This window comes from Dipodomys ordii, unplaced genomic scaffold (assembly GCF_000151885.1).
Source record: "Dipodomys ordii isolate 6190 unplaced genomic scaffold, Dord_2.0 Scaffold69, whole genome shotgun sequence".
In the NCBI taxonomy this organism is placed as follows: Eukaryota; Metazoa; Chordata; class Mammalia; order Rodentia; family Heteromyidae; genus Dipodomys; species Dipodomys ordii.
The window spans coordinates 668,690-679,812 of NW_012267285.1; the positions used below are offsets into that span (position 1 = coordinate 668,690).

The following is an 11,123-nucleotide window of genomic DNA, read 5'->3' on the forward strand; positions in this document are numbered from 1 at the left end:
GGGGGAGGAGGGGCTGGAGGGGAGGGGAGGAGAGAGGGGAGCTCTGTAGATTGGGGGAGGAGGGAGGGAAGGATGAGGAGGCTGGGGGGAGGGTTGGGGGTCCAGGCTGGGGGTCCTGGGTGGGGATTGGGGTTCTGGTGGAGGGAGGGGCTTCTGGGATAGCTTCGGAGGTCGGGGCGTTTGGGGACCTGGGGGGCCCACAGGCCAGGCGCCTTGGGGGTTCTTGGAAAGCCAAGGAGAGGAGGGTTTGGGGGTGCAGGTCTGGGTGGGGCAGGTCCTGGGGTTCCCCGGAAGGGGAAGGGCAGGGGGCAGGCCCCCGGGTCCTGAGTGCTCAGGAGGCTGAGCCCCGACGATCGCAGTTCGAAGCCAGCCTGAGCCAGGAAATCCCTTCGTCCCCAGTGAGCCGCCAAAAGCTGCAAGCGGCCTGTGGCTCAAGTGGTAGAGCGCCAGCCTGAGCAGCAGAAGCCCCCAGACAGCGCCCGGGCCCAGCGTGCACACACAGCCAGCGAAAAGCCGGGGGGCACAGGCCCTGCGCCAATGGCCCCCCAAAAAAGGAGGGGAGCAGTACGGATGAGGAAACATGGCCATTCCCCCAGGCTCTGGGGGCAGCTTGGAAGGGGAAAGGCGGCCACCATGTTGGAAATGGGGAGCTCAGAGGGAGAGAAAGAGAGGGCGAGCCAGGAGTGGGACCCCCACACCCCGAGGGCACCCCCATTCTTACACCCACACCCCAGCTGCCCCCCTTGTCTGTGGAGCTGACTAGGGGGCTGGACCCACCTCAGACTCCAAGCTCACCCCAACTAACCACAGGCAGCCCTCCTTCACCCCCAAAGCCGGCACCCAGCCGCCAGGGCATTCTGGGGGGCTCGCCTGTCCCCCACACCAAGCTAGGACAAAGGATGCCAGAGACAAGGGGTGATTTGGGGGCAGCTGAAATTGGAAAGGCGGGAGGGAGGGAGGGAGGGATTGGAAGAGCTGCAGGGGGAGGACTTTAGGTTTGGGACGGGGCCAGGAGTTGGGGGGCCCCTGGTACCCCCCCTTGCCTCTCTTGGAACACATTCAAGCTAAAGTCTAGCAGTGCCTCACAACTCTAAAATGAGATCCCAGAAGCTCTGGGAAACTGAGGCAGGGAGTGTTTCCTGGGCCTAGGAGTGTGTGTGTGTGTGTGTGTGTGTGTGTTCACAGTCTTGGATCTGGAACTCAGGGTTTGGGTGCTGTTCCTAGTGCTCTACCCTTTGAGCCACAGCGCCACTTCCGGCTTTTTCCGTGTATGTGGGACTGAGGAATCGAACCCAGGGCTTCATGCATGCTAGGTGAGCACTTCACCACTGAGCCACCTGCCCAGCCCTGATTCAGGGCAGATAAGGGCCGCTTTCACGGGGCACAGACTGGCTTTGGACAGGGATCCTCCAGATCTCAGCCACCTCAGGAGCGGGAGGCGTGGGGGCTGGGGTTTGGTTTGTTTGTTTGTTTGCTCCACAGTCGGGGGCTGGATGGTGACTTTTCTAAGCCTAAAAATAAATAACAAATACAACTATTGGGTGTAGGTATTGGGGAGAAGAGGGTAGAGTTTTCCTCCTGCAGTTCTTGGGGTGCCCACTCCACCCCCACCCCTGGTCCCAGCCCCCCCCCACAACCCGTTGGTCTCTAGGCAACAGCACAGAGAGGAAAGTGGAGATGGAGCCCAGGAGGCGCAGGCCGGAGCTAGCTGTAACCCAATCCACGCCAGAACCTGGAGGAAGGGGGTGCTGGCGAGGGAAAGCCGGGTATCAGACAGAAAGGGGCGCCAGGACCGAAGGGAAATTGAGAAGGAAAAGTGTTGTGCTTGCAATTTTGTGCCAGTCCCTGGGCTCGAACTCAGGGCCTGGGCACTGGGCCCTGAGCTCCTTCACTCAACGCTGGCGCTCTACCACTTGAACCACACGCCTTCTGGCTTTTTGCCTGTCCCAGGCTGGCTTTGAACCCGATCCTCAGATCTCAGCCTCCTGAGTCGCTGGGCTGACAGGCGGGAGCCACCAGCGCCTGGACCAAGAAGGGTCAGGGACTGAAAAATAGCCCAGCCAACAGAGACCTGGTTTCTGGAACCTTCTGAGCCCTGGAAGCAGGCCGGGGCCTGCTCCAAGCTCTGGAGAGGCGCCCTGGAGGTGGAAAGAATCGGAGCCTGCGGGTCTGTGTCCTGCGGCGCACTCTAGCGGCCACGTTGTGACTCTTCTCTCTGTTTCTGTCTGTCTGTCTGTGTCTGTCTTACCATGGGTTTTTTTTGTCCCCCAAGCCCCCTGGGTTGAGCACCTCGAAACTAAGTCTCCATAAGCACTGAGGTGTTCTAGAATCTTCTATCCACCCACCCCTCTGGTGTCCTCTCCCCGGTCTCTCCAGCCTGGAGCCCGCCCAGCTCAGGTCTTGGAATCTTGAATTCGCTGGAGGATTGTGTTTCCTCAGGGCTCTTCTCCCCAGCCTCCACCCTCTCCAATCCTTTGTCTTTTTGGGGGGACCCGTGAAGTCCTACCCTATTCCAGAACCCCTCTGCCACCTCCCCCAAATGCATATACACGGTGCCCACGCATGCTCTCAACCCCAAGAGGGGTCTCTCGTCGGGCATCGGTGCTCACCCCTGTAATCCGAGCTACTCAGGAGGCTGAGATGCTGAAGATTGTGGGTCAGAAGGAAAGTCCAGGAGAATCTTATCTTCAATTAAACCGGACGTGGAGCTGTGGCTCAAGTGGTAGAGCACCCAGCCTTGAGCAAAAACAAAGCTCAGGGGCTGGGCAGGTGGCTCAGTGGCAGAGTGCTCGCCTCCCATGCCTGAGGCCCTGGGTTCGATTCCTCAGCACCACATAAGCAAAAAGAAAAAAGCCGGAAGTGGCGCTGTGGCTCAAGTGGTAGAGCGCACGCCTTGAGCTGAAGAGCTGAGGGACAGCGCCCAGGCCCTGAGTTCAAGCCCCACGACTGACACAATATAAAAAAGGCACCAAATCACTCGAACCCTGGGCAGGACTCCCCCCGTCCCCCCAGCCGCAGTGGCCCAATCTTTTCTCTTTTGTGCTAGTCCTGGGACTCGAACTCAAGGCCTGGGCACTGTCCCTTTAGCTTTTGTACTCAGGACTGGCGCTCTACCACTTGAGCCACGGCTCCCCTTGTCTTTTTTACTGGTTCACTGGAGATCAGAGTCTCGCAGACTTTCCTGCCTGGGCTGGCTTTGAACCGCGATCCTCAGATCTCAGCCTCTGTAGCTGGGATGACAGGCGTGCGCTACTGCACACAGCTTGCCCCCCACACACACACACCACACACACACAGCTGTCCAAGAGACGCCGCACACCGCGTTGCAGGGATTCAGACTTTAATGGCGGCGCCTGGGGGCGATTGCAGGATGGCGGCTGGACGGCTACAGCTGGAGAAAAGAAGGGGAGACCTAGGGGGCTGGGGAGGGGGTGGGGTTCGCAGGGGAGCGCGTTTCCCCCCCAGACACAGCCCCAACTCTTGGTCCACCCAGGCTTCGGTCCAGGCCCGCACACAGAGGGCTCTTTTTCCATTCACCCTGTACCCCGAGTCGTGTGAACAAACCCCTAGCCCCCCAGCATGGCATCCAGATGCATAGCTTTGTCAACAGTCAGGCCCAGCGTGAGGCCTCAGGCAGGATGGCAAAAGGATGAGTAGAGTGAGTGAGTGAATGAATGAATGAATGAATGAATACAGGAAGGACTGTTGCGCAGGCGCCCGCAGGGGCCAGGACTCGGCCTAGGCCCCATTTGCGGCCCCGCTGCAGTGTCGCAAAGGCCATGAAGAAAAGCGATCCGCCCGATCAGCAACCTTGAGGCCCAGGGCGCAGGCGCACAGTTCGCTCTGCCGGAGGCGGGGCGCGGGAGAGCACCCTTCAAACCCACATTCTCATTTCCGGTTTCTCCAGAATGGGGGGAGACAGGAAGGAAGCCAGGGAGAGAAGAGAATTTGCACACCTGGGAGGGGAGGGGGAAGATGGGGCGCAGGGTGGAGGAAAGCCGAGCAGGAGGGGCGCAAGTGTGCCAGGGAGGGGTTCGTGGGTGCCCCCCGGGGCGGGCTCAAGGTGGGGGGCAGGTGAGCTACCGCAGGACAGCAAGGAGGCTCCAGGAAGACGGGGTGCGGTGGACGGAGGGGCTCAGAGCACACTGGGGTTACGGAAGTTGTGCCCAGCAAAGCGGGCTTCACCCCCAAGTTCTTCTTCAATTCTGAGAGCAGACAGAAAGAAACAAGTCGGAGAAAGCAGAGGATCCTGATTGCATGCCTAGGCCGTGTGTGTGTGTGTGTGTGTGTGTGTGTGTGTGTGTACTACTGGGACTCGAACTCAGGACCGGGGCGCTGTGCCTGAGTTTTTCCTCTCAAGGCTGGCGCTCTACCACCTGAGCCACAGCTCCACTTCCGGCTTTTTGGCACTGAGATCAAGCGTCTTAAGCACTATGCTGCCTGGACTGGCTTTGAACGACGATCCTCCAGATCTCAGCCTCCAGAGTCTGGCTGGGATTACAGGCCTGTGCTACCAACGCCCAGCTCACTATGTGGTTTTTGAGTTTCCTTTTTCTAAGGACTCAGAAACACATCTGGCTTTCCCTGAGAGCTGCTAGCTCACCACCCGCCATCAGTAAAGCCACTGGCTTCCAGGTCATCTACTTCCGGACGTGGCCGGGAAGGGGACCGGCCGCTCACCTCATTAGCTGGTTGTACTTGGCCAGACGCTCCGAGCGGCAGGGGGCGCCCGTCTTGATCTGAAATATTCCAAAAGAAAAGCAGCTCTTCCCCCACCCCCCTTCACTTCTGTTCCCATCCTCTACGCTTCTTCTTGTGCTGCTCCTGAGATTTGAACTCAGGGCCTCAGCGACCATCTTGCTCAGCTGGTCCAATACCACTTGAGCCACACCTCTAACCCTGCTTTGTGTTGTGTACTGTATTTGTTTATGGTGGGATGTCTAAATACTGCAGTTTTCTTTTCTTTGGGCGGTGGGAGGACTTGAACTCAGGGCCTGGGTGCTGTTCCTGAGTTTTTTTGTTCAAGGTGAGCACTCTACCACCTGAGCCACAGCGCCACTTCAGGTTATCTGGTAGTTGATTAGAGATAAGCGTCTCATGGACTTTCCTGCCCGGGCTGGCTTTGAACCATGCCCTTCTAGATCTCAGCCTCCAGAGCAGCTGGGATTACAGGCGTGAGCCACAGCACCCAGTTTTAAATACTGCAATTAGTACTTATTTCTCTGTAATGCAAATTTTACTGGCCATGCTTTATTATTTGTATCCCTCCCTCCCTCCCCCCCTCCTTCCTTCTTACCTTCCTGTCAGTTCTAAGGCTTAAACACAAATCTCCATATACTTGCTTGGCTTTTATTTTTTTACGGTTGGTGCTCTACCACTTGAACCACGGCTCCACTTGACTTTTTGCTGGCTAATCAGAGATAAGAGGCTCTCGGCATGGCGAGTCTAGGCCGGCCGGCCTAGGCTGGCCTTAAACCTCCAACCTCACATCTCAGCCTCCTGAAAAGCTAGGCTGACAGGAGGGGCCATGGGCACTTGGCTGTTGTTCTTTTAGAGTCTCACGGAACCACGATCCTCTAGATCTCAGCCTCCTGAGTAGCCAGGATGACAGGCGGGAGCCACGGCGCCCCCCCCCCCCCGAGGCTGGAAGCCTGAACCCCCAAAGACGTCCCTCACTCACCTGGCCCGTACAGAGTCCCACCACTAGATCGGCAATGAAGGTGTCCTCAGTTTCCCCCGAGCGGTGGCTCACCATGACCCCCCAGCCGTTCTCCTGGGCCAGCTTGCACCTGTGTCCGCACACGGGCAATGAGCCCCCTCCTCCACGTCCTCCCCCCCCCCAGCCCCAACCTGGGGTCTAACACCCGCAGCTCAGGGCGGATCGCTGTCCAATCCCAGGCTGTAGGGAGGAGGGCGGGGCCGCACGCGCGCATGCGCAGAGTGCTGGTCAGCGGTCCCCGGGGGTCACTCACGCCTGGATGGCCTCCGTGACCGAGCCGATCTGGTTGACTTTAAGCAGCAGACAGTTGCACGCCTTCTCTTCCACCGCCCGCTCGATGCGCTTGGGATTGGTCACCGTCAGATCGTCCCCCACCACCTGAATGCCGCCGTTGGCCGTGAACTTGGACCAGGCCGCCCAGTCATCCTGGTCAAACGGATCCTCGATGGAGACCACTGCGGAGAGACCGCACAGGGGGACCGGTAGCTGGGCGATCTTGGCTATTCCGGAGGCTGGGGGTTGAGGATCGGAGCTCGAGGCCAGGAAAAGCCCATGAGCCTCTTAGCGCCCATTCACCACCCGAAAAGCCGGAAGTACAGGGATGGCTCAAGCGGTAGAGCGCCAGCCCTGAACACAAAAGCTCAGGGACACAGGGGCCAGGCCCTGAGCTCAAGCCCCACGACCAGCCAAAAAAAGAAAAATCAATTAAGATTAAATGAGTAAATAAAAGAGAGAGAGAGAGAGAGAGAGAGAACACCACAGTGTCATACTTCCCCGCCTGGTGGTGTTTCTTCCCTCTCTCCAACTCTGGCTCCTTCTAGAACTTTCACACAGCAGGAGGGGCTCAGAGTCCCTAACTCTAATCAGTTCCCTACACAAACACAACGGCCCAACCCAGTGTCTCCCTCACACCTGTCATCTCAGCCCCTCGGGAGGCTGAGATCTGAGGATCACGGTTCGAGGCCAGCCTGGGCAGGAAAGTCCAGGAGACTCTGATCTCCAGTGAACCAGCAAAACACCAGAAGGCCAAGTGTGGCTCAAGTGGTAGAGCACCAGCCTGGCTGGCACCCGGGCCCTGAGTTCAAATCCCAGGACTGGTGTGCACGCGCACACACACACACAAAGGCATCTCACACAGTGTACAAAGTCCACCTTTGCAGGAGGCTGCTTGGCCCTGCTCCCTGGCCCCCCACTTCCCCCCTGAGTGACCTCTAACCTGACCGCCCCCCCCTCCCTGCCTCTTACCCGGATAATCCCTGACAAAGTCCTGGTAGAGCGCCCCCAGCTGGTCACCGGTGATATAGCGCGAAGGGTCAGCCGGAGACTTGAAATCCAAGTCGTACTTGCCATCGCGATAGAACTCGGACGCAGCCACGTCCATACCGATGACGATCTTCTCCGTGTACCCCGCCTTGTCGATGGCCTCCTTCACCAGCTCCAGCGCTACAGATGGGGTGCAGGGGACGGGTATAAGCAGCGGGAGGGAGGAGGGAGACAGCGATTGGAGAAGGTGAGGCTGGGGTGTGTCTGGGGGGGGACGGTGCCCGGATTGAAGACAAACCATCTTCCAGGCAGATGGGGAGGGAAGTTGTTTCTAGAAGCTGGATTCCACTGGGACCATGAAACTTGGCATGATGATGATGATGATGATGATGTGACAAGGTAGCATTATTGATGGGAACATAAAACACGAAGCACAGGACTGGGGTGTGGTGGCTCACGCCTATAATCCCAGCGACTCAGGAGGCTGAGATCTGAGGATCATGGTTCAAAGCCAGCCCGGGCAGGAAAGTCTGTGAGACTCTGATCTCCAATGAACCACTCAAGAAAGGGAAGTGGCGCTGTGGCTCAAGTGGTAGAGCGCTATCCTTGAGCTGAAGAGCTGAGGGACAGCACCCAGGCCCAGAGTTCAAGCCCCATGACAGAAAGAAAGAGAGAGAGAGAGAGAGAGAGAGAGAGGGAAGAAAGGAAGAAAGCAAGCAAGTAAGGGAGGGAGGAAAAGCAGATGACTGAGAATGTGGAGGTCCTGAGTTCAAGTCCCACTACCAGCAAAAAAATGAGTTGGAGAGATCATCAACTCTGGTTCAAATAGATGCAGGCAATTTCGCTTCTGAACCTTAACATATTCTTTTTCTTTCCTTCGTTTTTTTTGGTCAGTCAGAAGGTTTGAACTCTGGGCCTGGGCGCTGTCCCTGAGCTCTTTCACTCAAGGCTGGCGCTCTACCACTTGAGCCACAGTTCCACTTCTGGTTTTCTGGTGGTTCCTTGGAGATAGAGTCTCAGGGACTTTCCTGCCTGGGCTGGCTTTGAACCATGATCCTCAGATCTCAGCCTCCTGAGTGGCTGGGATGATGGGTGTGAGCCACTGGCGCCCTGGCTTTTCTCAGTCTTTTCTATCCCAGCTGGCCTCAAGCAGCGATCCTCAACCCTCAGCCTCCTGAGGAGCTGGGGTGATGGGCAGGAGCCGTGGGTGCCCAGCCGAGTTCGTGGGGGGTTTGTAAGAATTCCAGGGCCCTCTACCGTCCCTCCCGAGGCCGGGGCGGTGGGTGACCCCCCCCCCTGGAAAAGCCTAGGAGGGGGAGAGGAGGCGGGTCTTGTGGGCCTCACCTTCACTGTTTTCCAGGATGTTGGGGGCGAAGCCGCCTTCGTCCCCCACGTTGGTGGCGTCTTTGCCGTACTTGTCTTTGATGACACCCTTGAGGGTGTGGTACACCTCGGCCCCCAGGCGCATGGCATCTCGGAAGCTCTCGGCCCCCACAGGGAGGATCATGAACTCCTGCATGGCCAGCTTGTTGCCTGCGTGGGAGCCGCCATTGATCACGTTGAAGGCCTGGGGATCCATGGGTAGACAGAAAGGTCAAATGCCATCCCCCCCACCCGCGAGTCCCCCACCCTCTCCCGGCCTCACAGACTTTCCCACCCAGGCTGGCCTCCAACCACGATCCTCACATCTCAGCCTCCTGCGCAGCTGGGATGGCAGGTGTGCGCACCAGAGCCCGGCTTCCATTTGCCCTGATCATCCTCCCATCCACGAAGGCCCCAGGGAAGGGGGTCAAGGCGGTGCTCACCGGCACGGGCAAGATGAGGTCGGAGTTTCCCGCCAGCTGGGCGATGTGTCGGTACAAAGGCAAGTCACGCTCAGCTGCACCGGCTTTGCACACGGCCAGGGACACGCCCAGGATGGCATTGGCGCCAAACTTGGCTGAGAGAGAGAGAGGAGAGAGAGAGAGAGAGAGAGAGGAGTCCCCTCTCCATTCATCCGGTCTCCCCCAAAGATCCCAGCCAAAGAAAGAAACGTGAGGACTCGAACTCACAGCCTCGTGCTCTGGCTGGACTTCACTGCTCAAGGCTGATGCTCTTACCCTTTGAGCCACAACGCCACTGCAGGTTTTTTGGTGCTTCACTTGGTCTCTGGGCCTTTTCTGCCCCCCCCCATCTGGCTTTCGAACTGGGATGCTCCCCCCACAAACCGCCCCCCCAAGTCTCAGCCTGGATTACACTCAGAAGCCAGGACGCCAGGCCCAGCGCTTCCCCGGGAGGAGGCCCCGCCCACCCCTGACCACGCCCACCGCACGCCCCGCCCACCAGCTTGGCCCCGCCCCTGCTCACATTTGTTCTCGGTCCCGTCCAACTCCAACATCAGATTGTCTAGTTTCTCCTGCTCCACCACGGAGATACCCTGCGGACAGAGCCCCCCGTCACCCAGGGGTGCGCCCGAAGGCACAGGCCCCCCAAACCCGCACACACAGCCTCCCCAGGCCCCTGGAGCAGAATCATGGCAACTTTTGTGTGGGTTTTTTTTAGTTTTTGCCATCCTCGGGGCTTGAACCCAGGGCTTTTTTCTTTGCTCAGGGCTGGCGCTCTACCACTTGAGCCACAGCGCCGCCACTTGTGGCTTTTTTTCTTGGTGGTGGTGGGAGTGAGTCACTGGAGATAAAAAGAATCTCATAGACTTTCCTGCCCGGGGGCTGGCTTCCAACCGCGATCCTCAGATCGCAGCCTCCTGAGCTGCTGGGATTACAGGCTTGAGCTTCAGGTGCCAGACAGGGACCTGAAAGAGCTCTCCTAGAACAGGTGGCAGTGATCGAGCGTTTCCATCTCTTCCCCCCTTCAAACTCTGATCCTTGAAAGATAAAGAGTCTCCTTCTCTCCTTTCCAGAATTCTGGTCCTGCGTCCCCAGAAAAAAAAAGGGGGGGGTCTTACTGAGCTGATGAGGGCTGGTGCCAGAGTACTGTTGATATGATCCACGGCTTTGAGGACACCTAGGGGGGAGAAGCATCGCTAGACTAGGCCGGGGGCAAGCCTTTCCCCAGAGGGAACAGGGGAGAAGCTGGACTGGGGGGGAGGGGGAGGGGAGAAATAACGCTGATCGCACAGACTGGCAAACACAAAGGCTTCACCTTTGCCTAAATAGCGCTGTTTATCTCCATCTCTTAACTCCAGGGCTTCGTAGATGCCCGTGGAGGCTCCGCTGGGAACAGCAGCTCGGAACAAACCTGGGAAAAGACAAGGCCTAAGGAGACAGCAGGGGTTCCTGGTGCCAGTAGTGGGATTCGAACTCAGGGCCTAGCGCACCATCTTTTGGCTTTTTCTGTTCCAGGCCTGGTAGTCTACTGCTTGAGCCACAGCTCCATTTCCAGCTTTGTGCTGGCTGAGTGGAGATGAGAGTCTCACAGACTTTCTTGCCTAGAGCTGGCTTTGAGCCTCAATCCTCAGATCTCAGCCTCCCGAGTAGCCGGGATTACAGGCGTGAGCTACAGCCCTCTGACTCCTACTTTTTTTTTTTGGTGCCAGTGCTGGGGTTTGAACTCATGGCCTGGGCCCTGTCCAATGGGGCTTTTTGGCTCAAGGCTGACACTCTACCACTTGAGCCACAGCTCCGCTTCTGTCTCATTTCTTTCTTTCTCTTTTTTTTTTCGGGGGGGGGTTAACTAGAGATACGAGTCTCATGGATTTTTTTTTTTCCCTGCAGGGTCTGGCTTTGAACTGAGATCCTCAGATCTTAACCTCCAGAGTAGCTGGTATTACAGGCGTGAGTCACTGACTGCAGCTTCCTTCAGCCTTCTAAACTCAGCCTCCAGCCTTTCCAGCCTCTCCCACACTGTACTACGATCCCACGGGCGTGCACACACACACACGGGCGTGCACACACACACGGGCGTGCACACACACACACGGGCGTGCACACACACACACACGGGCGTGCACACACACACACGGGCACGCGCACACACACACGCTGCGCCAGCTGCATCTGCAGCAGCCTCCTCCCCCATCCATCGGAAGCACCCGGGCACGAGTGGGAAGCCACGCACACAGCAGTGCAGGCAGCACAGCCCACGCGGGGCGCGGCGGGCCGAGGCCGGCCGTGGCTCCGGCCCCCCACCCCGGCCCAGCCTGCCA

General features: G+C 58.2%; 1 protein-coding gene across 1 annotated transcript; it reads right to left on the bottom strand.

Moving 5' to 3' along the window:
• Nucleotides 1-3,901: 3,901 nt before the first annotated feature.
• Nucleotides 3,902-10,211, bottom strand: Eno2 (enolase 2 (gamma, neuronal)). The gene is made up of 10 exons (XM_013023638.1): nucleotides 10,121-10,211; nucleotides 9,924-9,982; nucleotides 9,329-9,398; nucleotides 8,788-8,921; nucleotides 8,327-8,549; nucleotides 6,965-7,162; nucleotides 5,973-6,174; nucleotides 5,681-5,789; nucleotides 4,681-4,739; nucleotides 3,902-4,205 (listed from the first exon to the last, which is right to left on the bottom strand). Exons 3-10 carry the CDS (start codon nucleotides 9,357-9,359, stop codon nucleotides 4,136-4,138), a joined length of 1,026 nt encoding a protein of 341 aa, XP_012879092.1. The 5' UTR covers nucleotides 9,360-9,398; nucleotides 9,924-9,982; nucleotides 10,121-10,211; the 3' UTR covers nucleotides 3,902-4,135.
• Between the last annotated feature and the right edge of the window lie 912 nt (nucleotides 10,212-11,123).